Source organism: Lepus europaeus, chromosome 19, assembly GCF_033115175.1.
Source record: "Lepus europaeus isolate LE1 chromosome 19, mLepTim1.pri, whole genome shotgun sequence".
Taxonomy (NCBI): Eukaryota; Metazoa; Chordata; class Mammalia; order Lagomorpha; family Leporidae; genus Lepus; species Lepus europaeus.
The window spans coordinates 53,414,961-53,441,879 of record NC_084845.1 but is presented as its reverse complement, the minus strand read 5'-3'; the positions used below and the strand labels follow the sequence as shown (position 1 = coordinate 53,441,879).

General features: G+C 58.7%; 2 protein-coding genes across 4 annotated transcripts; both read right to left on the bottom strand.

The window, feature by feature from the left end:
• Nucleotides 1-347: 347 nt before the first annotated feature.
• CES3 (carboxylesterase 3) lies at nucleotides 348-11,901 on the bottom strand. 2 transcript variants are annotated; one of them, XM_062177103.1, is made up of 15 exons: nucleotides 11,712-11,900; nucleotides 11,340-11,436; nucleotides 9,735-9,939; nucleotides 9,510-9,648; nucleotides 9,224-9,357; nucleotides 8,628-8,781; nucleotides 8,437-8,541; nucleotides 6,729-6,830; nucleotides 6,292-6,432; nucleotides 3,088-3,168; nucleotides 2,007-2,154; nucleotides 1,278-1,427; nucleotides 1,043-1,121; nucleotides 742-938; nucleotides 348-579 (listed from the first exon to the last, which is right to left on the bottom strand). In XM_062177103.1, the coding sequence occupies exons 2-14, from the start codon at nucleotides 11,419-11,421 to the stop codon at nucleotides 743-745; spliced, it is 1,716 nt and encodes a 571-aa protein (XP_062033087.1). In that variant the 5' UTR covers nucleotides 11,422-11,436; nucleotides 11,712-11,900; the 3' UTR covers nucleotides 348-579; nucleotide 742. The 2 variants fall into 2 exon arrangements, with proteins under 2 accessions (XP_062033087.1, XP_062033088.1); XM_062177104.1 differs by lacking the exons at nucleotides 6,292-6,432; nucleotides 6,729-6,830 and having other exon boundaries at nucleotides 11,712-11,901.
• A 3,566-nt stretch (nucleotides 11,902-15,467) lies between these two features.
• Nucleotides 15,468-24,561, bottom strand: CES2 (carboxylesterase 2). Of its 2 annotated transcripts, none has more exons than XM_062177252.1 (12): nucleotides 24,428-24,561; nucleotides 21,864-22,068; nucleotides 20,974-21,115; nucleotides 20,225-20,358; nucleotides 19,886-20,144; nucleotides 19,377-19,475; nucleotides 19,012-19,152; nucleotides 18,184-18,282; nucleotides 17,818-17,962; nucleotides 17,114-17,251; nucleotides 16,558-16,630; nucleotides 15,468-16,133 (listed from the first exon to the last, which is right to left on the bottom strand). In XM_062177252.1, exons 1-12 carry the CDS (start codon nucleotides 24,501-24,503, stop codon nucleotides 15,947-15,949), a joined length of 1,698 nt encoding a protein of 565 aa, XP_062033236.1. In that variant the 5' UTR covers nucleotides 24,504-24,561; the 3' UTR covers nucleotides 15,468-15,946. The 2 variants fall into 2 exon arrangements, with proteins under 2 accessions (XP_062033236.1, XP_062033237.1); XM_062177253.1 differs by having other exon boundaries at nucleotides 18,184-18,264.
• Nucleotides 24,562-26,919: the final 2,358 nt, after the last annotated feature.

The following is a 26,919-nucleotide window of genomic DNA, read 5'->3' as shown; positions in this document are numbered from 1 at the left end:
GCTTCTTGGGGGACTGGATCTTCTCAGGATCTTGAAGAACAAGCCGGAATTTGTCATGAGGCAAGAGGAAAAGGGGGAGGGAGGAGCTTGTGCAAATGTCCTGAGGTGCAGAAGGACCCTGAGCCCACATCAGGGGAGAAGGAGGCTGGCTCTCCGCCACACTTTGGATTGGCCCAGCCAAGAAGGCCCAGGCCGAGGCCGGCACTGTGGTGTAACGGGGAAAACTGCTGCGTGCAGTGCCGGCATCCCAACTGGGGAGTGAACCAGCGGATTGAAGACCTCTCTCTCTCTCTCTGCCTCTCATTCTCTCTCTCTGTGTAACTCTTTCTTTTTTTCTTTTTTTTTTTTTAAGATTTATTTATTTATTTGAAAGTCGGAGTTACACAGAGAGAGGAAAGGCAGAGAGAGGGAGAGAGAGAGGTCTTCCATCTGATGGTTCACTCTCTAATTGTCTGCAACGGCCGGAGCTGCGCTGATCCGAAGCCAGGAGCCAGGAGCTTCTTCCGGATCTCCCACGTGGGTGCAGGGGCCCAAGGACTTGGGCCATCTTCCACTGCTTTCCCAGGCCACAGCAGAGAGCTGGATTGGAACAGGAGCGGCCGGGTCTTGAACCGGCACCCATATAGGATGCTGGTGCTTCAGCCCAGGGCTTTAACCCATTGTGCCACAGTGCCAGCTCCTGACTTTCAAATAAATAAATAAATCTTAAAAAAAAAAAAAAGAAGAAGGCCCAGGCCTCACCTCAGAGCTCCTCAGGGGCCTTCCTGCCCTGCTGCTTCTGGTGCCACTGCCGGACCTTGCTGGGGAGCGTCTCTGCCCAGAACCGCATCCGGGCCTCCTTCGGCTTCTGGCTGGCCCGTGGCACCAGCCCGATCTCCAGGTACTGCTCTGACTCGTTGAACTGGGGCCAAAAAGGCAGCCCCTTGCCGTTGGGGTCCCTGGGTGGGAGGAATGAGCCTGGACCAAGGCCTCCTTGTTGCCCTCTGGGGACTCATCTCTGCGTCCCGGGCCCAAGGCTGGCTGTGCCTGCTCCCTCACTCACCCGGTCCGGGCAAAGTGGGCCCACTGGGCCATCATGGTGAGGCTCAGCTGCTTCTCCTCCTCTGTGGCTTCTGGGAAGGCTGATGGGAGGGACAGACCCAGGTCAGGGCCAGCTGGGGCCTGGAGGGGACCCGAGGGCTCCTGGTGCTGACCCCAGACTGCTGTTCAAGCCCCGCCATAGCCCATGGGGCGAGGCAGCCTAGGGGACGCATATCTGTCTGTCTGTCCGTCCTTACCCAGCAGGGAGCTCTCGTCTGTGAGGAAGGGCCCCCCAAACATGAAGGGACTCTCGGCCCCGTGGTCAGCCTTCACCCAGTCCGGCTTGATCTTCTCAAAACAACTGGGCCGATGCTGGAACTCGTAGAAAAAGATGCGGCTGCCGGAGTCTGCAGAGAGAGGGCGGTATGGGAGTCAGGCACCTGTGGTCTGCTGGCTTCCCGGGCTTGACGGCACAGGCTCATAATACACCAGTCCCGACGGTGACAAGGACGAGGACAGAAGCCAACAGCAGCCAGCACTGGCTGAGCGTGTGCTGGGAGTGGAGCGCGCTTCCGTGTACTGCGTGTGATCACTCATTCAATCCTCACGGTGGCCCAGAGCCCGGGGCCACAAAGTTCACAGCTAGGAGTTGTCTAGGGCTGCAGCCAGGTGTGGAGGAAGCGAGACCTTTCTCCCAGGAGGAGTTCTGAACGAGGACAAGGCTCACGGCTCCAGTGACCCCTGGAGAGCCATGACAGGTGTGGCTGGGGGACCCCTGACGAGTCGCTACACCTCTCCAAACCCCTGTTTTCTTCCCTGCAAATGGATCTGCTAGGGACAGCTCTCAGGTCCACGAAGCTGCCACTTAGACCAGGAGGGGGCACTGGGGGAACTTGCACCCTATTAGAGCTGTGCCACCACCTATGCTGTCCCAGCTCCCACTCCAAAGTGGGAAGCACAGGGCAGGTGGCCAGGGACAGGCTTACCTAGGAGGCTTCTGGAGAAATTGAAGACTGGGAAGCCGATGATGATGTCACCCATCAATTCCTGGAAAGCCCGGCGTCTGTCTTGTGCGCCTGAATCGCTGTCTAGGTATTCATCGATGACGGCAGACATCACCTCGGACGGCACACCCTGGGGCAAGAGGGCAGGAGCAGGCCTGCTCCGGGACTACGGCAGACCTCCCCAAGAAGTCCCCTGCCCCGGCCTCTGGCACTTGGCATGGCTCCCCTTCTGGGGGCCAGCCACCTGCCCTCCAGCCTCCCTGGGACTTCTAGAAGGTGTCTGGGTGGGATAAGATTAGGGTTGTAGTCAAATCCGGGCTCTCTGACCACTTCTTGGCCACGTGACCCCTCTGAAGGGCAGTCCCCATCGGGTAGGGGTCTTGGGCAGCCTGTGTGGAGTCCCCAGCGAGTCATCAGTTGAAATTAACTGAGAAGTGGAAGAACAAATGATGCGGGCTCCCATCACTCCTGAGTGCGGTGGTGAAGCTGTGTGAGTAGGGAGGGAAGTGTGCGTAGACTGAGCACCTCCTGGGTACTAGCACCCTGGCAGACTCCCCGGATGCAACGTGCATGCCTCCTTACGACAGCTCAGGCGAGCAGAAAGCAACATTCCCCTCTAGAGCAGAAGGCACGGGCTCAGAGGGCATGGGATAACTGGGCGGTGGCCCGGGGCTGGGGTAGACTCCAGCTCCATCTGGCTCCACGTCTGACAGTATGATGGAAATGGTGGAGGCTCTGGGGTCAGGTAGAGTTGGCCCAAGCTCTGCTCTGCCTCATCAGCTTGTTCATCTGTAAAATGGGACTGATGAACGTCCATATGTCACAGAGCGCCAGTGAGGACTGAAGGAGCTGACTCCTGCCCCAGTGCTCAGCGTGGCACACAGGAAGTGCTTCCTAAGGGCAGGCTCTGCAGTGACAGTGGCAATGATGTTTCCCTTTGAGAACTGCGTTGATTCACGTCCTCGGGGATTCCTGGGTGGGCCGTGGGGCTTGGTGGTAGGTGGGCGGCCCTGGGTGGGGAGGGGCACTGCCTACCGCACTCCTTCCTCCCTCTTTGTCTCACCAGATAGGTCAGGTAGGGCTTCACGTGGGCCAGCAAGTCCTCCCGGCTCATCCGCTCCATCTTATCCAGGAACCCCCAGGCCTGCAGGGACACCGAGGCCTCTCAGTCCAGCCTGACCACTGTCCCCAGCCCCGTTCCCAGCCCTGGGCCCCTGAACTCAGATGGAGTCAAGCATCGCCCAACCCACAAGGCCTCGCATCTGAGAGATGGACCTCGAGTAGGCAGCACATGGGGTGGGGTGGGGGCCGCTGGGGACGGCAGCATGAAATTCCCTGGGCATGAGGTCAGTGGCAGCTCTGTAGAGAACAGGGAGCTAGGCTCAATGTCTAAAAAGAGTTTTGACTTAGTTCTTATTTTCATTTTATTTGAAAGGCTCACACACATGCACACACATGCACACATACACATCTCCACCCACTGGTTCATTCCCCAGATGCCCACAGCAGCCAGCGCTGGAGCAAGCTGAAGCCAGCACAGAGCTCCGTGTGGGTCTCCTACAGCGTACTTGAGCCAGCCTTGGCCACCTCTCAGGTGTGCGTGGGAGGGACACTCGACGGGAAGCAGAGGAGCCAGGACCCAAACCAGGCCCTCTAATACGGGATGCGGGTGTAGCAGGCGGGGTCTTCTCTGCTCCACCAAATGCCCACCCTTTGGGCAACATTTTCACAGCAGGACATTAAGACCCAGGGGGCTACAGGGGAAGTTAAAAACGTCAAACACTGTTTGACACGTTGCAGCTGTAAGAGCACAGTCTCTGGAGTCTGTGTGGGTTCAGATCCCAGGTCTGTGGGCAGGCGTTTGGCCCAGTGGGTAAGATACTGCTGCTGACATTTACAGCCTATATTGGAGTCCCCTGGTTCGAATCCCACCTCTGCCTCCAATCCAACTTCTTGCTGACGCTCACCCTGGGCAGCAGCAGGTGATGGCTCAAGTCCTTGGGCTGGGGGCATCCTCGTAGGAGACCCAGCTGAACTCTGCACTTGGGGCTTTCACCCGGCCCAGCCCCAGCCACTGCAGGTATTAGGGGAGTGGAGCGGTAGATGGGAGATCGCTCCTCTGTCCCTGTCTCTCTGCCTTTCAAGCAAGTAATAGAGATAAATACATTTTTAAAATTTACTTCAAAGACAGAGTTACAAAGACAGGAAGAGAGAGAGAGAGAGAGAGAGAGAGAGAGTGAGTCTTCCATCTGCTGGTTTATTCCCTAGATGACTGCAAGGGCTGTGGCTGGGCCAGGTTGAAGTCAGGAGCCTGGAGCCTCTTCTGGGCTCCCACGTGGGTGCAGGGACCCAAGTACTTGGGCCATCTGCCGCTGCTTTCCCAGGTGCATAGCAGGGAGCTGGTGTGGAAGTGGAGCAGCCAGGACTCAAACCAGCACCCATTTGGGATGCTGGCGTTGCAGGCAGAGGCTTAACCTACTACGCCACAGCACCAGCCACAATAAATACATTTTTAAAATCTCAACTGCTCTTTTTTTTTTCTTTAGAAATTGGCAACTTGAACTTACATGGAAACACAAGGAACCCAGAGCAATCAAAATGATAGCTGTGGCTTGAGTTCTGTCTTCACAAAAAAGATACAAGCGAAATTCAAAAAGCTCATGGGAAATAAGGATGATGAAAAAAAACACGCCTGGTCTCAATCGTTTTGTGCTAAAATAAGCTGATCTTTTAATTCCATTTTCCATGAGCTTTTGTGTGTGAGGTCCTAAGCCCCTGCTTCTCAGAGAGTAACTTCATTGGAAGAGTCTTCACACGGCGATGTTCACTGCCCTGCTGGCTTCCCTGGCAAAAGCTTGAAGCCGCCCAAATGCCAGCGTGGAGGAACACGAGGCTGGGCCCTATGTTGTGTGATTGTGGGGCTGGCGTTTGGCACAGCGTGTAGCTTGGGAGGGAACTCTGGCACCTCTGCTTTCTTTCTTTCTTTTCTTAAAGATTTATTTATTTATTTGAAAGTCAGAGTTACACAGAGAGTGAAGGAGAGGCAGAGGGAGAGAGAGGTCTTCCATCCACTGGTTCACTCTCCACTTTGCAATGGCCAGAGCTATGCTCACCCAAAGCCAGGAGACAGGAGCTTCCTTCAGGTCTCCCACATGGGTGCAGGGGCTCAAGGACTTGGGCCATCTTCTACTGCTTTCCTAGGCCATAGCAGAGAGCTGGATCGGAAGAAGCCGCGTCTTGAACCGGTGCCTGTATGGGATGCCGGCACTACAGGTTTTACCTGCTCTACCACAGCGCTGGCCCCAGCACCTTGGCTTTCAATCCAGCTTCCTGTTACTGGATCATTGGAGGCAGCAGATTATGGCTTAAGTGACCATATCTCCCTCCACGTGGGAGACCTGATGAAATTCCAGGCTCCTGACTTTGGCCTGACCCTGTTGTAGGGTCTGTTGTAGGTATTCAGAAAGTAAACCAGTGGTTGCAAGATCTCTCTCTCTCATATCCGTCACTCTGTCTTTCAAGTAGATGAAAAATGAGTAAATAAAGATTTAAAAAATCATTAAAAAGAAAAGATGCCTCTTAGGACAGCCACACCCCAGAAGGGAGAGCTTCCAATCTAAGTTTCTGCTACCCAGCACTCTGGGAGGCAGATCAAGTACAGTAGATGACGTCACCCACAGGGGAGACCCGGATGGAGCTCCAGACTCCTGGCTTCAGCCTGGTCCAGTCCCAGGAGTTGCAGGCATTTGGAGAGTGGACCAGCAGCTAGAAGACCTGTGTCTCTGCTTTTCGAATAAAATGAAAAGAAATAGAAAAACATTGAGAAGGACTTGCTGTGAACAGGGGTGGAAGAGGAAGAGCGATATAGCAAGACACTTGGGAAGAAAGCATGCTGTTGGACTTCTTGTGTGGCGCTCTGTGCACCTGGAGGGGATAGGAAGGCAAACTGGCCCCATGAGGCCCCCAGAGGCTGGACGCCATCTGCAGCCTGAGTCTTAGGTCATCTCTCAGGTACAGCCACAAGAACCAGCTTCACAGAGACTGATGTACAGATGCAGGCAGGGCCATGCTACACACCAGCACTGCCTGCAAAGCCACTTGGTGCAAAAGCTTGGTCCTCAAACAGAATACACCGGCTTTGTGACCCTGAGCAGCCCCTCAAGCCTATCTGGACCTCAGCTTTTCCAGCCATCAAATAGGAGTAGCAGGAGTGCTCAGTGCCCAGGGCAGGAGTGATGGTACTGGGGCGGGGCTGGAGGACACTCACCCTGGGGATGAGCCAGCCAAACTCGTGGTTGTTGAAGCCCAGGAGGAAGGGCACGGGGTGGAACTGCCTATCCTCCAGGAGCTCCTGGGGGCTTTTGGGAAAGAAGGCGCCATCAGAGGTGTAGGTCGCATAAAAAAAATTCTGCAGAAGAAAGCAAAGCAGGAGGCCCCCCCAGTGAGGACCGAGCTCCAGGGATGGGACCCCAGGGGCCACTCAACCTCACGCCCGAACGGCTGAGGCTGGAGTGGGAGAGGGGGGCTGGAGATCACAGGGTTGGGGGTCGGGGCCATCCGGAGACCTGGCAGCTGATGCTTCCGGAGAAGGCAGGCCCTGCCCTTGGGGGGCATGTGGCCCCCCCCTCCTGCCCCCAGGGTGGCTGGCTGCCCTCCTGCCCCCGCAGGGGCTGGACAGCATCCCCACCCGGGAGGTGGGCCTACCGAAGCCTTGGTCGGGATGAGCTCCTCTCCTTCCTTCTGCCGCAGGCACTGCAACAGCCCGGCCGGGGAGGTGGCGCTGCAGGCCAGGGAGCTCGCGACGCTCTGGGGACACACAAAGAGCCTTGCCTGCCTCTCAGCCAGCACCCCACCTTCCAGCCCCCCGGCCCCTGGCAGAGGGAGGGTGCGTCTTTTAGGACTTCCTATGCTTGGCCCTAGATCTTCCACCACCTGAGAGAAGCCCACCCTGCTCCACCAGCCTGGGTGGTCCCTGGGGACTCTGTGTCTTTCCACACACACCCTCCTCTCCTTTATAGCAAACCATCTTTCTCTGGGTGCTGGGCTGGCTCCCCTCTGAGGCTCTGAGTACGCTGTCTTTATCCAGTTACCAGTGTTCCCAGAGAGCGAGACAGCGTGTGTAGGAGGGCTCCCAGCAGGGGCTGCAGTAGGCCCAGGAGTGGTGGGGGATACTGAGGCTGGGGCCCAGGAGTCCATGACAGGGGAGGCTGGAGGGATGGCCTCTGGCCAGCTCGCCAAGCCGGGCGGGGCATATGCACACCAGCAGGATTTCACTTTAGTTTAAGGACAGAGGGGTCAAGCTGTGTTTTTCTTAGGACTCAGGGGAGGCTGGGAAGGACTTAGAATTTGTGGCTGAGACAGTCCGTCTGGGCCACGGCACAGGTGTGGGGGCCCAGGGCTGCTGTCCAGACATAGGCAATGTGCCGATGCCGAGGTTCCCGATCATCTGGGGCTCGTCTTGGGGTGCGGTGGGTTAAGCTGTGGTTCATGACACTGGCATCCCATATCAGAGTGCCAGTTCGAGTCCCAGCTATTCCACTTCCGATCCAATTCCCTGCTAAGGTGCCTCGGCAAGCAGCAGAGCATGGTCCAAGTGCTTGGGCCTCTGCTAGCCACGTGGGAGACCCAGATGGAGTTGCTGGCTCCTGACTTTGGCCTGGTCCTGCCCCAGCTGCTGCTGCCATTTGGGGAGTGAACCAGCGGATGGAAGATTTGTCCCTCCCTCCCTCCCTGTCACTCTGTCTTTCAAATAAACAGATGATATTTAAGATGCCCAGTCCACTCCTGCACCTCGGCATGGACCCAGCCCCACCCCATGACGCTCTCCCGCCCCATCACTGGCCTCTCTTGCCCAGACCCCATGAGGCCTCCCAGGTCACTCCCTCCAACCCACCTTCCGCTCCAGGCGGCTCAGTCGTGTCAGTGCCCTGCTCCCTTCTGCCCCTGGAGAAGGTCCAGATCCCCGGGCGCTGCCTCTCACTTCCTGCTCTGTCCCTAATATGCTCCAGGCCCCACCCGATGGCCGCTTCCAGGGCTGTCACTCTGTCTCACACCCACAGCCTTTGCTGGTGCACTTTCCACTCTGGGGCCCTCTGGGGCTCCCTCTGCCTGTTCCTCACACTGCCTATTGGTGGGGGTCTTGGGTAGGAATCCGGAGCCCAACAGATGTCTCGAGACTGCTCCTTAAGACCCCACCCTCATGGTCTGCTCGGTGGTGGCCTCCTCCGGAAGTCCTCCCTGACTGCCCACCTGCCAGATTGTACCAGTTGTTTCCTCTGGGGTGATGCTTTCTTCCTCCTAGTGGGTCCCTCTCTGCCTGGTGGGAGCTTCCTACCAGTGACCGCCCGACTCTGGGACTCTAGGGTAGGGTCGGGAGGTAGTCAAGGGGTCAGAGAGGGAAGGACGTGCAGACCTGAGCTCTGGGCCACGGGTCAGACTCCATCATCCCTGGCATGCCGATGACCCCACTCTGGGCAATGGCTCTGTGGAACAGCCCTGTGGCCATGGGAGACAGAACCTGGATGTGGAGGACACAGCTGTCAGAGGAGCTGGGGCCTGGGCACACCGGGCCCTTCCAGCCCAGGCCACCTCCTGGCAGCTCACCAGAGCAGAGACAATGGCGCCCCCAGCAGATCCGCCGAAGATGGTGACACTGCTGCGGTCCCCTCCGAAGGGGCCGATGTTGCCCTGCACCCAGTGCAGAGCGGCCACCACGTCCAGGAAGCCCTGGTTGCCAGGCGCGTGCTCGTCCCCGGTGCTGGGGGCAGAGTGCGGCAGCAGTCGGTCTTTCAGGTTTGAGCTGCTTTGAGGCTGCCACTAGGACGCCTGAGCCTCCTCTGGCCCCTGCGTCTGGCCTGGCTCTGAGCCACCATTGTTGCCCACACGCCAGGCCTGGAATGTGGGAGGCCTGGCTGGGCAGACGGCCAGGTTGTCATTCCCTGACCCTGTACCTGACCGGAACCCTGGATGCAGCCCAGCAGCGACACCCTGCCCAAGGGGCCAAGTCCACCGCGCAACTGGGGCTTGGGCTGGGCTCCTCCCCTGGGGAGGAGCGTCAGGGAGCACTCCTCCACCGCCAGCAGCAGGGGCTAAGGGTCCTTCCACTCAGATTCTCAACTCCCACCTTGGGTCCCCAGCTCCTCCCTCGAGCCAGTGCGTCCTCAGCGCTGCCCACGCCCTCTGCTGTGCCAGCGCCTCACCTGAAGAAGCCCAGCATGCCCAGGCGGTACTGCACCGTGACCACTACCACGTCCCCGTAGGCAGCCAGGGCTGAGCCGTCCTGGGACGTGGCAGCGCCCACCATCAGAGAGCCACCGTGGATCCACACCATGACCTGTGGGGACAGCCACCAGCTGGGACCCCGGCTGCCCACCCACCAGCCCAGCACATCCATGGGACCTCTGGGATGGGTTGGGGACAGGGAGGGGAGGGAGGGCAGGGCAGGGAAGAGCTGGATGGGTGGACAGGGCCCTGTGGGCTGCAGACCGGCCTCCCGGGCCCTGCAGCAGCCTCGGCGGGGCTATAGACGTTGACAATCAGGCAGTCCTCCGAAACAGGGAAGATCTGATGCTCCCCATTGACCGTGAACCTGCCGTTGTTCATTCTCTCCACGTCCTGCAGGCACCTGCAGCCAAGGTAGGAGCCATGGCCAGCTGCTCAGCCCCCTACCCCCGCCACAGGACCCTGCCCACCACCTGCTCCACTACTCACATGGGGGGTGCGCGGCTGGCATCCCGCACGCCCTCCCAGGGCTGGGCTGGGTGCGGGGCTGAGAACCGGTTGGGCCCCAGTGGGGCCTGGGCGAACGGGATGCCTAGGAAGACGTCCACCAGGCGGTCGGTGCCCTTCACGCCCACTCGCTGGCCTCGCACGCGGCCCAGGGCCGTGTCCACTTCTGGCTGAGCTGTTTCAGGCTCTGAGGGGAGCAGGGGGGCCATGGGGTAAGTTGCAGCCTCCCCGGGGGTCTGGGTGAAAGGTGGATTGTCCATGTGACAGGCACGTCTGTGCTCCTAGCGCCCGGTCCTCCAAGCTCTGTTCAGAACACTTGGTGCGTGACACTTTGGTGAACCTTCCCAGCGAGCTGTGAGTCTGGCCCTGTGGACCCCTGGCTTCCTCCTCTGTGGGACCCCATCCATCACCACCATCCCCTCTGGGCCAAACCGCACCTGCCAGTGGACTGGGGGCCTGGAGCTGGTCACTTGAACCCAGATCACTCATCTGCTAAGGTCTAATGAGCACTCTTTATTCTCTGTCTTCTAAAGCTTTGACATTGGGCCCAGTGCTGCGGTACAGCAGGTTAAGCTGCTGCCTGCAATGCCGGCATCCCATATGGCACTGATTCAAGTCCCAGCTGCTCCACTTCCAATCCAGCTCCCTGCTGATGTGCCTGGGAAAGCAGTGGAGGATGGCCCAAATCCTTGGGCCCCTGCACCCACGTAGGAGACTTGGAAGAAACTTCTGGCTTCAGCTTGGCTCTGCCCTGTCTCCCTCTCTCTGTGTAACTCTGCCTTTCAAATATATATATATATATATATATATATACATATATATATATTTTTTTTTTTAAAGAAAGCTTTGACATGGGGGACCTTGCTGAACTGGAGGAGCTGCCCCTCCCAGGGCTGGCAAAGCCTTTAGATAGGAAACCTGGCACCACACCCACCACACTGCACTGCACAGGGGTGGGTGAGGGGTGGGGCAGCAAGGCTGTTAAATGCAAATAAATCGCAGCCACGCCCCAGCAGCCCTCCCCCATGGGGCTCTCACACACCTGGCCACCCTCCACCTGCCCTCCCCACCCCAGGGCCTGGGTCCAGATAGCTGGGGACTGCCCCCTGCCCCAGAGGCGGAAATAGCCTCCCCGACTCCCTGAGGCAACTCTAAGCCTAACCCAGCAAACCACGGGGTGGGCGCGCTCCATGTTTTCCCCTGGCTGCCTCTGCCTCCCCTCCCCCAGGCTCCCCTGGGTGCCCCTGGGTGGCTGCTGGGCCTCCTGTCCCTTGGGAACTGTGGGGCAGCTTCCTCCTTCAGCACCATCCTTTGCACATGCGCTTGTCCCCATGACCTGATTGAGACCAATCCTGGGCCCCCTCAAAGTATCAGGACAATCCTGCCCCCGAGGGGGGCTGTTCTGGGTGGTCAGACAGCATAGCGTGGGCAGAGCTCCTGCCCAGAGCGGGGCACAGCCGTGGCAGTCCTTCGCTCTGGACTGTTCCACTGGAGCCCACCCCACGGGTCTCAGTGCCCACTCACTCTGACAGTACTCCCTCCCACCCCCATCCCCACGCTGGGTCTTCCCTTCCGGCAGTGTCTTACCTGTGGCCTTGACAGGAAGTGCCAGGAACAGACAGGCCGCCCAGACCAGGCCTCTGGGCCCAGCTCTGACCACTGCCTCCATGCTCCTTGCAATCGACTGTGGGCAGAAGCAGTGGAGGGTGAAAAGCAGAGCCTGCCCTTTGGCACGATCCATAGCTCTCTCAAGGGCCAAGTTTTGACCTGCACGGCCTGCCCCACCTGGCTGGTGGCCAGCCCCGCAGCCGAGGCCGATGGCCAGGCCGAGGCAGGGCAGGGCTGGGACAGTACCCTGAGGGTCCCGAGGATAGCACAGGCTTCCATGCTGAGATCCCAACTCTCCCGACTCACTGATCCCCGTGTGCACCTCACAAGGTGCCCCCGTCATCGACTCACCACTCTGAGTGCGGCCACAGCCCAGGGGTGGTGGCTGGCACTTGGTCTTGCCTGGCAGAGGTGTGCCTGGGACTTGAATCAGGAGTGGAGGGAACTGAAGTTGATTAAAAAAAAAAAAAAAAAGAAAGAAAAAAGAAAAAAGAAAAAAACCGGGGCTGGAATTCACATGGTACAGAATTCATGATATGAAGTATGGGGTTCTGTGGGCTTTAATGCCGGTGTTGTGCAACTGCCACATCTCTCTGCTTTGTAACCATTAACCACTAAGCTATCAGCTCCGTTCTGCCTGTTCTAGATTCTGCATGGAAGTGTCTGGCTCCATTCACTCGGCATAACGTTTCTGATCTTCACCCGAGTTGTAGAATGCGTCAGCACTTAAAAAATTTTTTACTTATTTGAAAGACAGAGGGTGAGAGAGAGAGAGAGAGAGAGAGAGAATCTTTCATCTGCTGGTCACTCCTCAAATGCCCGTAACAGCTGGGGCTGGGCCAGGGCGCCAGGTTTCCCGCATGAGTGTCAAGGACCCAAGTACTTGAGCATGTTCACCTGCCGCCTCCAAGGGTGCACTGTAACGACAGCTGAAATCAGAAGTGGAGCCGGGACTTGGACCCCGGGCACTTGGAGATGAGTCGCCAGCCCTTGCTCATTCCGTATTTAACACCTTGAAAAACAGCCTGTTTTCCACTGGGGCCGAGTGATGTTCTTCCAAGAGCCTCAGCAGCCCTGCCCCCGGCTCCAGGACCGTGGCTGCCCAGGGTGGGTGTTAGGGTCACTTCCTCATGGAGCCCCACTCTCCTCGAGGCTCAGCAAGTGTCAGGGCAAACACAAGACTCTGCCCCCACGCCGTGAGACCGGGGCAGCTGAGCTGCGTGGGTGGGGACGGAGGTGTGGGGACGTCGCCAGAAGGCCTCCTAGGTGACTTTGTTTCAGTTCCATCACAGCTCTGGACCTTCGTCCTCCATAAAACTGGTGATGGAAGAGAGGTCGTGGGGAGCAGGAAAACACCAGTCTTGGAACCAGTGCCAGCCAAAGCCTGTTCCTGGGGCAGGGCAGGGGGTCTGTCTCCTTGTTGGCTTGGGAGACCCCACCCCAAGGGAGGGCAGGACTCAGCCCTGGGCCTCAGCATCAGGAACCCAGCTGCCCCAGGTGGAGGAGGGTGGGGGAGGGGCAGGAGGCAGGGCATGCTGTACCAAGATGCCAGGTCGTCTTTCGGGGGCTCCAGCTGGCCCCCAGGGCCGGAGAGGAAGGCCTGAGGACGGAGCTTCCCTCCTGCTGAGAGCAACCAGGGTAGCTTCTCGAATCTTCCTCCACGGCTTTCCTGGGTCTGGAAGAGGGGCCCTGCTTTTCAGAGCTGCCCTCTCCCGGTCCTGCTGCCAAGTCACGACCCCGCCCACCTCCCAACCACACACACACACACACACACACCCCGGCCTTCTGTGAACCCTGACCCTCTTGGAGTTCTTAGCTGAGCCTGCCTGGCGGATCTCAACACATCAGGCTGAGTGACAGCAGCTCCCGTCACAAGCGATCCCATTCATATGCTACCGTAGAGAGGGGCGACCACGGCAGCAGGAAGCGATTCAGTGGTTGCCAGAACCCGAGAGGCTGACGGTGGACTCCAAATGGGGCATTCCAAGGGGCGTGAGGCAACTTCGGGGTGCGACAGAGCCTCTCATAACTGGTGTGGTCCCCTGCATGGCCTGCACATTTACTCCAAGTTAGCAAGTTGCACACCTCAAATAGCTCCAATTAACCATATGCTAATTTTTAAAAATGTTTATTTTCACCTATCTGAAGGGCAGAGCCACAGAGAGATAGACAGAAAGAGCAATCTTCCATCCACTGGTTCATTCTCCAAACGCCCACAACAGCCAGGGCTGGGCCAGGCCAAACCCATGAGCCTGGAATTCTTTTTTTTTTTTTTTCTTTGACAGGCAGAGTGGACAGTGAGAGAGAGACAGAGAGAAAGGTCTTCCTTTTGCCGTTGGTTCACCCTCCAATGGCCGCCGCGGTAGCACGCTGCGGCCGGCGCACCGCACTGTTCCGATGGCAGGAGCCAGGTGCTTCTCCTGGTCTCCCATGGGGTGCAGGGCCCAAGGACTTGGGCCATCCTCCACTGCACTCCCTGGCCACAGCAGAGAGCTGGCCTGGAAGAGGGGCAGCCGGGACAGGATCGGTGCCCCGACCGGGACTAGAACCCGGTGTGCCGGCGCCGGGAGGCAGAGGATTAGCCTGTTGAGCCACGGCGCCGGCCATGAGCCTGGAATTCTATCTGGGTCTCCCACATAGGTGACAGGGGCCCAAACACTTGAGCCATTTGCTGCCTCCCAGGATGCATTAGGAGGAAGCAGAGGAGTCTGGACTCAAACTGGCACATTGATACGAGATGTTCAGGCTTCCCAAGTGGTGGCTTAACTCTCCATGCCACAACACCTGCTATTAATAATATGTAAATTAATCCACAATACAGCTGATAAAAGCGAAAAAGTAGTCCTGGGAGCCCATTTTGGAGAATTATACTGTACATATGCAGAACTGAAAAATGTACAGTGGTGTGTATGCAGCTGGAGCTCAATAGACGCTTCAGGATGTGCTGAGATGCTATGTGCCAGCGGGGGAGAGTTCCCTTTCCTTTGCCAAGTTTGACTTATCCCAGGTTAAGAGCTAGCCTTGTCTGCCATCTGGTGGCCAGAGTGGGCAATGCGGGAACCCCAGTCATTCCCACACCAGTGAGGCCCTTTGGTTGGGTTTAAACAAACGCAGCATGGGGAAAGCAGGGCTTCCTTGTGGGGTGCACGTACCGGGGGACAGGCTCTTCACGACATAGGGAAAATGCTTTGTGGGAAAGAGGCTGAGTAAGCACGGCTGGCACCTCTGCAATCCAAGGTCAAGTGTAAGAGAGGGTTCAGGGGAGGAGCAGTGTGATGAGAAAAGTTAGGGACAACAATGAAGCAAGGAGGAAAAGCAGTCACCTGGTTACCATGGTGATGGAGGGGGAGGCGCTCAGGTGGCTGGGAGGTGACAAAGGCCAGGTGGAAGGGCCCCCCTGGACTGAGGCTCTGGGGGAGCTGGGCACAGGAGCTCCTTCCCCTAGGTCTGCCTGGCCATTCTGGTTCCTCCATTGTACTTTGAGGAAACCCCCCAGACACACCGCTCTGTGGATACGCTGTGACAGTGACAGCAGGGGCCCCACGCATGTGCAGTGCCCCTGAGAGTGAGAGCAAGCTCGGGGCCCCAGGAATCCTGCCGTCTCGGCCGGCCTGGGCTCCAAGGCCCTCGGAGAAGCCCAGTCCTGCTTCTCAGCAAAACGGGGCCGTCACCAGCTCTTCAAGCCACAGACAGCAGGTGGGGTGAGAAATGACAAGGGGGTGGGGGTGGGGGACAGTCGTGGGGAGAGAGACTTCCCCTTGACGACCTCGGTGGCTGAGGCGTGGAGGGCCCGGGTGCTGAGGTCTGAATGTGTGTGTCCCCGTCAGGGTCACGTTGACACCCTTCCTCCAATGCGCTGGTCTTAAGAGGTGGGGATTGCAGGAGGTGAATGGGATTCCTGCCCTGATGTCACGCCCAAGGGAGCATGTCCATGTGAGGACACATCCGTGAACCAGGAAGAAAGCCTCACACACAGCAACCTGCAGCACCTTGGCCCTGGATGTCAGGGCCCCCAGAACCCGTGAGCGACACATTTCTGCTGCTCCGGGGGCACCCGCGGTGTGGCGCCCTGGCAGCAGCAGCTGGAAGGCATCAAGACACTGTGGCTCCGGGCATCCAGATCCTCTATTGATCACTTATAGATGTGAGATCACAGGGCATCCTGGGGGGAGAAGGGGGCTTCTGGCACCCAAGGGGCGGGCAACAAGCCCCAGGTACCGCCCTCCATGTGGAGAGGGCCTGGAGCTGGGAGGAGAGGAGAGGGAGGGAGGGGAGAAGGTGGAGGGGGCAAAAAGGCAGGAGGGGCCCAGGGCCCAGTGGGAGTTGAGGAAGCTGGGCTGGCACTAGTGTTCCCCAAACAGGCTCCATGGAGGGTGTACTGGGTGCGTCTCACACAAGGGGACCAGGGCAGGCTTGGCAATGAACCTCAAGCTGTGGGTTCTCCACAACGGTCTGTTGAGTGGACAGAGGCCAGGAGGATTGAGTGGCCACGTGAGAGTGCTGAATGCATCTCTCTGTGGATGTGTGTGAGTGCATTGGTGCCCCACCTGCACTGGAGCCCCTGTCCCCCATCCCCACACTGGCAGCTACAGCTCTGTGTGCTTCTGCTCAGAGCCCCTTAGCTCCTGGACCCTCTGGGGCAGGGTGTGGGTCCAGAACTGGAGCCTGCGGGCCTTCAGGGCCTGGCCCACTGCAGGCTGCACGTTCAGCTGCAGGTATCGCTCGTCCTGGTCGAACACGGGCCAGTGCGGCAGGCCCTCGCCGTTGGGGTTCCTAGAGACAAAATATCAGGGAGGGGGGCAACACAGTCACTCTAAGCCCTGCCCAGCCCAGCCCTGAGCACTTATGTGGGGTACGGCCAGGCCACCTTGCAGGCCAGGAGGGGTGAGGAATGGGTTTCCAGAAGCAGCAGCTGAACAACCTCCCCCTAGCATCAACTCCCCGTGGGGACCCGGCATCCTGACCTGGCCTGTCCCTCCCCCCACAGAGAACCTATGGGCAGAGCAGAACAACCCCAGGTCACTGGGAGATGGGAAGAGTGTGCCTGGTCCCCAGGGCCCCTGTGAGGGCCAGTAGATCCTGCAGCTGGGGAGGGCACTGTCACGTGACTTAGGACCCTGGATGCTGGTGAGTTCCCTTCACAGGAGGGAGGGCAGAGGGTCCCAGGTTCCTGGGAATTTGGCGGGGGTCGTCTCACCCGTTGCGAGCAAAGTTGGCCCAGTACTTCATCACCCTCCTGCTCAGCAGCTCCTCCTCCTCAGTGAGGGGCACTGCAGAGGGGAGGGGGCAGGGTCACCTCGGGCCACCCCAGTCCTGATGCCCCATCATGCACCACGCTCCCAGCCCAGGTGGAGCTGACCCTCGGCTGTCCTACACTGGTTCTCTGCCCCCTCCCTTCACTCCCGGGAGCCGGACCCTCCCCTGGCCAAGCTCCCTTTTCTCTGTGCAGCCTCCCGCTCAGAGCACACAGGCTCATTCCTGGCTCAGCCAGGGGAAGTCCTTCAAAAAACAAACACGCCTTTGAGACACCTGCCTCTGCTCCCCGGCAGGACCCCCATGACCAGGTGGGCAGAGCAGGAGGGGCACAGGCTGCTGACTGAGGCTCTGGGATTCTAACCCAGCTCAGCCCTCAGAGTTCCGAGATCCTGCACACCTGACTCACCCTGTGTCCCAGCCTCAGGCTCCCCATCTGTGCAGGGGGGGTGTTGCCTTTTAGGGCCCTGGCCTGCCTCCAGGGAGGGAGGGAGGCTCACCTTGGCGGTTTACAAAGAAGATCCCAAAGACAAAGGCCAGCTCATCCCCGTGGTCAGCCTTCACGTGGGGCGGCTTCTTGTCCTTTAGGAAGTGGGGCCGGTGCTGGAACTCATAGAAGTAGACGGGCGCGTGGGGTCCTGGAGGGACAGAGGGGCCGATGCTGGGGCTCCACTTTCTAGTGCACACCTGGCTGGATCTGGCCCAGGGTGCGGTAGTGGCTGGGATGGGATCATGGCCTCGGGTGGCTTTGGGAAAGTCACCAACGCTCACTCACCTCCCGACTTCTGTGCGCGATGGGGGAGGCACCTTGGGATTTACTGATATGCGACCATCACAGGCCAGGCTCTCAGGGACCACAGGAAGAGTGGGAGGGGAAGGGCATCTGGGGCAGTGGTTATGAAGTCACTCGGGACAGCTGCTTCCTACTAATGTGCAGGAGGAGGCAGCAGGAGATGGCCCTGCCACTCATGGCCGGAGACCTGGGTTGAGTTCTGGGCTCCTGGCTTTGGGCTGGGCCAGCGCTGGCTGTTTCAGGCATTTAGGGGAATGAACCAGCAGGTGGAAGAGCTCTGTCTGTTTTTCTGTGTGCTTCTTTCCTTCCAAATAAACTCTAAGAATGTGGGTAGGGACCTGGGCAGGACAGACCTCTCATAGCTCTGAGCTACGCCCTTGACTGTCAGGCCTGGGCCACAGACGAACTCACGCTGAAGATGGGCCACTTGGAGCGCAGGCATCACGAAGAGACTGTCTGCCATCATCTCCTGGAACTGGGCCTTGAGGGTCTGGGGGTCCTCACTGTCCCCCATGTACTCCTCCATCAACACGTCCCCAGACTCAGGCGGCAGCATCTGGCCAGGTGGTGGGGAACAGGCTGGGGAGGCAGACTCAGGGCAGGGAGGCGGTGGGCTCAGGGGTGGGAACTGGGTCCTGGAATGGGACAGGGAATGGGGGGAGGGCCGGCTCTGGGATGCCTCCCTGCCCCTGCCCAGGCCCACAAAGGTGCATTTGCCACAGCTTTGCATGAGCAGGATTCCCCTGCCCAGGCATGGGGCGGGACCCGGAGCCTCACCAACTGTGCTAAAGATGTCCTCAGAATGGCCCGCATGGCCTCTCGGTCGACGTCCTTCTGGGAGTCCAGGGTCCGTGTGTTCTGGGGGGGTTGAAAAGCCTGTTAGGTGGGAAGTTGGAAGTTTAGCCTCTGTGTGTGTGAGCAGGGCCTGAACCCCAGCATCTACTGCGGAAGCCCCAGAAGCCCAGCATCCTGCACTTCACATCCTGCCCAGACCCTGATAACCTCCCAGGTGTCCCAGCCCTTCCCCCAAGGAAAGCTCCCAGGAGGATTCTGTCTCATCAGGACCAGATGGGTTACATGACCGGATAACATGGGGCAACAAAACCTTCTCAGACACCCTAAGGGGAGCCCCTCTGCTCTGCTGGGCCCGACAAATCTGGGGAGGACTTTGCTAATTTTCACCCAACGAACCCTTCCTAAGAGCCCCATCGTTTGTCCTGAAGAAGAGGGGGAGGTGGGTAAACAGGCTCCCTTAAACACCGGGAATCGAAAGTAGGACTGCGCGCTCAGCCCTCTGCCTCTCAGCGGAGATGCTGCCTGGCCTGCCCAGGTGTGTTCTCTCCACTCAACCATGGAACCTCGCTCTCCCCAGTCTGCGCGACTGGGCGCTCTCTCTCTGTCCCGTCCGTTCTGATGGATGCCCTATCCCCAATAAAGCCTTGTCACTTCACTCTCTGTCTCACGCCTGGATTCTTTCTCCCTTGAAGACAAGAACCCCATGGCTTCCACAGCCTTTTCTCCGGTGACAAGCCTAGAGCTCAGAGCCCTGGGGTCCCCCAACTGACACGGTCCTGATTTCCCCAGGGGCGTGGAGCTCAGCCTCACCTTGGGGAGGATCCAGCCATACTCATCGTTGTTGACACCAATGATGCTGGGAACGGGTCGGAAGTCCGAAGATGCCAGCAGCTCCTGGGGGTGCCTGGGCAAGAAGGCCCCGTCCACCACGCCAGGGATGGATCTGAAGGCCTAGGGAGGCAGCGAGGTCAGGTCCCAAACATCTTCTGATGCCTTCCACTCCTTCCTGGCTCATGGTCATCTTCACGCCCAGCCCAGCAGGGCTCACGCCTGACTTGGCTGTCCTGGTCTCCACTCCCCATGCAGGGCTATGAGGACAGCAGGCATGCAGGCCAGGGAGCAGGATGAGCACCCAGGCCTGTGACCACCCCCCACCTTTGTGAATTCGGCCCGACCTTGGTGATGGCCAGCATCTCCTCTTCACTCTTGCCCCGCAGGCAGCGCACCAGGGCCTCGGAGTCCACCTGGCCACAGCCAGACAGGTTGGCCACCATCTGTAACGGGACCACACAGGGGCTGGCACACCTTTTCAGGAGGGGAGGGGGAGTCTGCCCAAAGCCGTGGCTGGGGGCAAGTGTGCCCCCGTCTCCCAGGGTGTTGCAGTTGTGAAATGGTTCCAGCTATGCCGGTACTCAGTGTCTCAGCCAGAGGGACCCGCCACCTGCCTAGACGATTCCACCCAGCAAGGGAGCCCCAGCGTGGCATCTTAGCAGGACACAGAATCGAGCTCTACCACGGCAGAGGTGTGTGGACTCTGACCCCCAGCCCCTCATCCCCGGGTTGATGGCAGTTCCGGAGGCACCCTGATGTTCCTTGTTGTACCCATTGAACAGAGACTGACACAGAGGCTCTGTGAGGGAAGACAGGAGCAGCAGGCCTGGGCAGGCCAGTGGAGGACACTCACTGTGGAGACCACCTCCGATGAGGTGGTGATGAGCCCGGGCAGCACGGCCACTCCACTCTCCATGATGGCTCTGTGGAAGAGACCCTGGGACATGGGTGACAGCACATGTGAGGACACACTTATGGCACCCGCAGACTCGCCGAAAATGGTGACCAGGCCAGGGTTGCCTCCAAAGTGGGCGATATTCTGCTGGACCCAGCGCAGCGCGGCCACTTGGTCCAGGTAGCCCCAGTTGCCGGCGGCGTGCTGGTCTCCAGTGCTGAGAAGTGGCAGGGACAGGGGTCACAGGGCTGTCCTGGTGCCACTCATCCCGCAGTGCCCACCCAGCCCCGGTCTCACCTGAAGAAGCCCAGGACTCCCAGGCGGTACTGGATGGTGACCACCACCACGTCCTCAAATGCTGCCAGTGCAGAACCGTCATACATGGAAGCCATACCTACAGCCAGTGCACCACCGTGGATCCACACCATCACCTGGGCAAAGTCAAGGCCAATACCACAAGGTTCCCACCCAGCCCAAACCCCACCTGGATACCACCTGGACTACCCTGTGCTTGGCTCTGCACCTGCTCAGGGAAACAGAGCTCCAGTCAGACTGCAGGACCTAGGTCGTTGAATTCTTTCAGAAAAACAGGCCACTCACATTGTTGGAGCCCCTCCTCAATTATCAAAGTCTTGCTCTGTTCCTCCCAGCACCTCCATGTGTGCAAAGAAAGGAGTGTCTTCCTGACTGCTCCACTTGAATAGTAACCAACAGCCCAGGACCGTCTTCAACACAAACAGTCCATGACGCGTACTGGGGAACAACCAGCATGGCCCTTGGGCACCCGAGGGATGGTCCTGGCCGCAAATTGGTTGGGTGAGTCCTGGGTCCATCACAGGGCCATCTTCTGTGACCTCTGGGAGCAACCAGGGCTCTGGGACCCCAGCCCAGAGGTCAGCTGCCCACCAAGGGTAAGAAGTTGGAGCTGACAGTGCGAAGCTCCTCACCAGGGCCACACTGAGGAGGGATCCGGGCCAACCTTGCCTTTTTTTATCTTCTTGCAAAAGAAATGTCTGTCCCTCCCCGAGAGGATCCCGGTCACTCACAGGGAGGCTGGAGCCCTCGTGGGCGTGGGCCGGTGTGTAGATGCTGAGGTACAGGCAGTCCTCTGACACGGGGGTGGGAGGCAAGGCCATGTTAAAGAGGAACTCGGTCGCCACAGTCATTACAGCTGCATCCTGCAGACACCTGGCGGCCACCATGGCGACGGTCATCCCAGGGCTTGTGCAGGGCCACCCTCATGCCCCCTTCCCCTGATATCCTGCTCACACATGACCCTCCTCGGGAGTCCCTTTGCACCACATGCCAGGCCACAGCCCCGGGGGAAGCTGGGACAGAGCTGCACTTCCAGGGAGGTCCCACAGTTGCTGATGGCCTAGAGTGATCTTGACTCTACGGGGACCCCATGGGAGCAATTGACTTCATCCCTTGTCTTAATTCTAGACTCTCAGGGTGTCACATCATCCCATAGTCTCCATATAAGAATATAAGTCCCATGTCCGTAGATTCGGTGACTGTGGACATTGGGTCCCAGGGAGACCCCATTGGCGTCCTTCTCAGAGATATGCAGGATCTGCTGATGCAGTCAAGGGCAAGCTTCCTGGAGGCAACTGATGACACCCTCCCACCTGCCCGGAGACAGCGCCCCCTGGTGGCAGAGAACATGGGCAGAACCTGAATGTCCGCGTCTGCTTTTCTAGTCGGCACCTGGAGCTTAATGCCCTCTGATTCCAAGTCCAGAGCCAGGAGCCTGGCAAAGCCACAGTGCTCTTGTGAGCCTCAGCTGACTCACTGATAACTCACGTGGGGCCATCACCCACAGGGAAAGCTGGTTATGGGAATTCTAACGGACAGCTGTCGAGGCCCAGAAAACAGAGGATCAATCCCACAACCTCCACATAGGGCAGGAGCTTCCCTGTGCCCTGGGAGCGCTTACATGGCTGGGTGGGAGGTCCCGTCCCTCACTCCACTCCAAGCTTCAGCAGGTTCAGGAGGTGCAAACCGCAGCGGCCCCAGAGGTGGCTTGGCAAAGGGAATTCCCAGGAAGGTGTGGACGCCCGCATCGGTGCCTTCCACGTGGACCAGGCTCCCGCGCACTTGCCCCGTGTGCGTGTTCCGGATGGGGCTGGCAGAGTCGTGGCCTGTGGGCAGAGAGGCGCATCAGGTGGGGGCTCTCCATCAGCTGCCCTCCCACACTGCTGCTGTGGCCTTCTCCTTGGCAAATGCACATTGGCCTTGCCAAGGCTTCAGACCTACAAACACTGACCTTACCAACCCCCTCACCCACCCCCTGCCAAGCCAGCAGTGCTGTCCGTGGGCCCAGCCCAGGACATCCCACAGCTCACGAGGCTCCTGGGGTCCTAGCACCATCCCTGAGCACTAGGAGTTCAGCGGCAGGTGACAGCCCTGGGGGCGAGGAGAGCGTCCTTTCTGCTGACTGCCCTCAGTCACAGGAGGTAGAGCTGTGAGCACCAGACTGACCAGGCTGCCCTGCTAGGAGGCTCATGCTCCAGGGGCAAGAAGGGAAGAAAGGAAGTGTCCTCTAGGGGGCGGTGTGGTGGCGCTCGGGTGCCTCCACAGCCTGCATGGCCAGCATCTCCTATCACAGTTCCATCCTGGCTGCTTCACCCCCGATCCAGCTCCCTGCTAATGGGTTTGGGATGTAGTAGAACCGCCCAGCGCCTGGGTCCCTGCACCCTCCTGGAGGACCTGAATGGCTCCTGGTGTTGGACTGGGCCAGCCCTGACTGTTATGAGCCTATGTGGAGGGAATCAGAGGATGGGAGATCTGTTTCCTTTCTGTCTGTAACTCAGCATTTCAAATAAAGAAGAAATCTTAAAGAAAAAAAACAAAACATCTATACATAATTTTCTAATACATATAAAAAAAAAACAGAATTAGCGCATGCTCTATAACAGAGATGGCATTAGTGTCATAAATGCAGGAGGGAGGTGACTGTGCCCAGGACGGGGAAAGCACATCCTGACCCGGGGACCAGCGAGGGAGGAGGTGATGAAGTCATCTAATGGGGAAGCCCAGGGATTAGTAAAGAGTTTCTACGAATGAATAAGAATATTGTAGCCACACATCGTAAAATAGGTGTACGGACCAGAACTGTGGCATAGCAGGTAAAGCCGCCTTCAATCATCCCCAGCCCCATGAAAGCTGACTCCTCCCCGGGGGAACCTCCCATGTCACAGTAGGCGATGCCCGGCCACAAGGGTGCTCTGGGCCCCTGGGTCAGGGAGAGGAGAGCCTGGCCCCGGAGCGGGTGAGTAAACATGGCTTCTGTCCTGACCTGGTCCCGACCTTGTCCTTGTCATTCGCCCCAACCATGGAGGACAGAGTGACTGCAGCAGCAGCTCCGGCTGTGAGGCTGACAGTGAGCTGGAGCTCAGCAGAGTCCATGGAGGACAGGGGCGGCTTCCATGCAGACGCTGCCGCGATTCCTGCCCCGGACACGCACAGCGACTCCCACAGACCTTGGGAACAACTGCTCCCTCTCTGAGTGGGGACCCAACCCCAAATACTATTTAATTGGGAACTACAAGGCTGTGGGGAAGACGATCTTCCTGGAAGGTCCTGGTCCCTGAGAGAGCCTGTGCATAGCAGGGCAGGCAGGGAGCCCATGGGTGAGCATGGAGGAGGAGGAGTGGGGACTGTGCTGGCGGACTAGAGAGGGAAAGGGGGCGGGAGAGACCTGGCTTTTCACAATTTTTTTTCTCTTTAAGCAGTTATTTTTTGGAACTGTCGAGAGAGAGAGAGAGAGAGAGAGAGAGAGAGAGAGAGAACCCATCTGCTGTTTCAGCTTCCAAATGGCCCACCCAGGCCTCAGCCAGGAGCCTTGAGCTCATTCAGCGTCTCCCACGTGGGAGCATCAGGGGCCTGGGACAGAGCCATCTTGCACTGCTTTCCCAGGCACATCACCGGAAGCTGCACTGGGTGATGAGCAGGCAGAGCTGGAACCAGTGTTCCCACGGGACGCCATTGCTCTGCAATGCCAGCTCCAGTCTTGGGCCTTTGGAATGAGGAGATAAAGGCTCCACGACACACCCAGGGGTGGTGCCCTCTTGGCCTGAGCTCCCAGAATGCCAGGCACCGAGGTGTGGTCAGCTTTGCCCTGGAATCCAGCCCAGGAGGACCCCTGCCAGGTGCACAGGGTCAGAGGAGACCCTGGCAGACACACAGCCCAGGGCAGGTTCCTCATTGTCCTGGGGAGGGCACAGTCACCACAGCCTCAAGCTAGGGAGGGAAAGGGCCCCATTTCCACGCCCCTTCCTGTCCCTGGGCTGCCGACCCGACCAGCGCTGCTAAGAGCCTTCGTGCTGGGCTCACTCCTCCATGTCTGGGCCTCAGGGGCCCACCATGGGCTCCCAGGTCCTGCGTAGTCACCACCACCCCCTCCAACCTCCCAGGCGCTGCCCTCCTGTGGCCGCAGGCTCTAACTGCGGGATTGGGCAGATGTGACCATGGTCCCTGTTGCCGCCCGCGAAGCCTCACCGTGACCCGGGTCGAGGAGCAGCAGGAGCCCGCAGACCATGGCGCCGAGCCGCGCGACCCTTCGGTGCAGCCCCATGCTCCTAGGAGGCCCGCGTGTGCACCTCTGTGTCCTGTAGGCTGCACCCAGTGCTCCAGGCTGGGATCAGGGCCTCGCCCCTGGGCTGGGCAGGAAGCAGGCGGGGTGCACTGCGGGGGCGGGGCTTGAGCGCCTCTGGTGAGAGTGGACTGAGAGAAGAGAGGACAGTAGGGACCCAGGCATGGCCGCCTTCCCTCTCACCTGGCTCCTAGGGTGTCCAGGCCCCTCACCTCAGTCCTGGAGACACCAACTTCACTGTCCTTGCTGTCTTAGTCCAAGATAGTGTAGGCATACAGGAGGCAGGATACCAGGGTCCCTCTAAGGGGAATAAACCTTTAAAGATGGGATTTATCTATTTTTTATTTATTTGAAAGGCAGAGTTAAAGTGTCAGAGAGACACACAGAGAGATGTCCCGTCTACAGGTGCAGTCACAAACGTCCAGGGCTGGGTCAGCCCAGCACCAGGAGCCAGCAGCTTCTTCTGGGTCTCCCAGTGAGTGCAGGGGCCCAAGCACGGGGGCTTCTGCTGCTCTCCTAGGCGCATTAGCAGAAAGCTGGATCGGAAGTGAAGCCGCCGGGACTGGCTCTGTGCCTACATGGGATGAGGGCACTGCAGATGGTGGCTTGACTGCTCTGTGCCACAGCCCCTGCCCAGGGATCACCTGAGCCAAGGCTGGCAGGTGTCACTGCCCCGGATCCTGGAAGCTGCTCCTTGGTTTCCAGGCTGGTTGCCCACTGGGTCCAGGCCCCTCCTCCATCCTTTCCCGACTCTGCCCATCCCCTTCCTGCTCACTCAGGGTCCAGGTTTTGAGAGGCAGTGACCATGGCACCAACTAAGGGCTGAACCCAATGTGTGCTGTGTCCCCAGCTTCTTCTGAGACACAGTTCTGTTCTCTCCTTGACAGTGACAACCTGCTGGTCCTGATATGTGGCAACCAGGCAGGAAGAACAACGGGAATAGGGGAGCTGAACTTTGCCAGCCCTGCATTGTAACTTTATCCCTTTGCTTGTCAGTCTTTTACCCCACTTTCCCAGGATGCACCTATGTCTCAGCTGGGACCAGGAAGGAGAAGCCATGATGGAAACCTGGAAGTGACATTCTGGAGGGAGGGGCCACAACAATCCCTTCAATATTCCCACAGGTGAGATCCCACCCCACGGGGTTATGCATTTAGGGCACCGCCCCCTGGGATGAGAAAGGGGAGGGCGCTCTCTGCCCCTGGCTGTGCTTGGGAATCCTCCCTGGGCTGCCTCTTCCTCTCTTCCCTCCTTGGCAACCGTGGCCCATTCCTGCTGAGTGTCTCTCCGTGTGTGGCGGCCTCAGTAGGCGTGCAGGTGTCCCTCCCTCTCCTTGAAATAAAAGCTGCTTGTGTGCACTGTCTGTGGTTGCTTCGGCTTCTGTCAGGTAGGAAGTCACAAATTTAGCCTCTGTGTGTGTGTGTGAGAAAGGCCTGCACCCCAGCACCTACTGCGGAAGCCCCAGAATCCCAACATCTTGCACTTCACATCCTGCCCAGACCCTGATAACCTCCCTGGTGGTCCCAGCCCTTTCCCCAAGGAAAGCTCCCAGGATTCTCTCTCCTCAGGACCAGATGGGTTACCTGACCTGATGACATGGGGCAACAAAACCTTCACAGATGCCATATGGGAAGCCCCACTGCTCTGCCACGCCAGCAAATCTGCAGCGGAATTTAATAATTGTCACCCTACAAACTGTTCCACTAGGACTCCCCATCCTGTGGCCTGGAGGCGCAGCGGAGGTGGGTAAACAGGCTCCCTTTGAAACCTAGGGAGTCCACTGGCCGGCGCCGCGGCACACTTGGCTAATCCTCTGTTGCAGCGCTGGTACATGGGGTTCTAGTCCCGGTTGGGGCTCCGGATTCTGTCCCGGTTGCTCCTCTTTCAGTCCAGCTCTCTGCTGTGGCCCGGGAGGGCAGTGGAGGATGGCCCAAGTGCTTGGGCCCTGCACCGGCATGGGAGACCAGGAGAAGCACCTGGCTCCTGGCTTTGGATCGGCACAGCCCGCCAGCCGTAGCGGCCTTTTGGGGGGTGAACCAATGGAAGGAAGACCTATTTCTCTCTCTCTCTCTCTCTCTCTCTCTCTCTCAGTATCTAACTCTGTCCAAAAAAAAAAAAAAAAAAAAAAGTAGGAGTCCAAACAGACTGTGCTCGCCCTCTGTCTCCCTGCTGAGCCCCGCCTGGACTGCCCAGGTGTATTCTCTCCACTCATCCCTGTCACCTCGCTCTCCCCCGGTCCCAGTGACTGGCGCTCTCTCTCTTTGTCCCTTCATTTCTGACAGATGCCCTGTCCCCAAGAAAGCCTTTGCTCTCTGTCTCATGCCTGAATCCCTCTTGTGTGAAGACAAGAACCCCACGGCTTCCACGACCTTGCCTCCGGTGACATATCGATTTCTTA

What these genes read in the sequence shown, in the direction of transcription:
- CES3 (XM_062177103.1), bottom strand. Translation starts at nt 11,421, where the DNA reads ATGGAGGCAGTGGTCAGAGCTGGGCCCAGAGGCCTGGTCTGGGCGGCC. An exon ending in GCGCCATTGTCTCTGCTCTG is followed by an intron (nt 8,542 to 8,627) that starts GTGAGCTGCCAG and finishes CTCCACATCCAG; the next exon opens with GTTCTGTCTCCCATGGCCAC. An exon ending in TCATCCCGACCAAGGCTTCG is followed by an intron (nt 6,433 to 6,728) that starts GTAGGCCCACCT and finishes TTTCTTCTGCAG; the next exon opens with AATTTTTTTTATGCGACCTA.
- CES2 (XM_062177252.1), bottom strand. Translation starts at nt 24,503, where the DNA reads ATGGGGCTGCACCGAAGGGTCGCGCGGCTCGGCGCCATGGTCTGCGGG. An exon ending in GCTCCTCGACCCGGGTCACG is followed by an intron (nt 22,069 to 24,427) that starts GTGAGGCTTCGC and finishes CTCTGCCCACAG; the next exon opens with GCCACGACTCTGCCAGCCCC. An exon ending in GGGACCTCCCACCCAGCCAT is followed by an intron (nt 21,116 to 21,863) that starts GTAAGCGCTCCC and finishes GGTGGCCGCCAG; the next exon opens with GTGTCTGCAGGATGCAGCTG.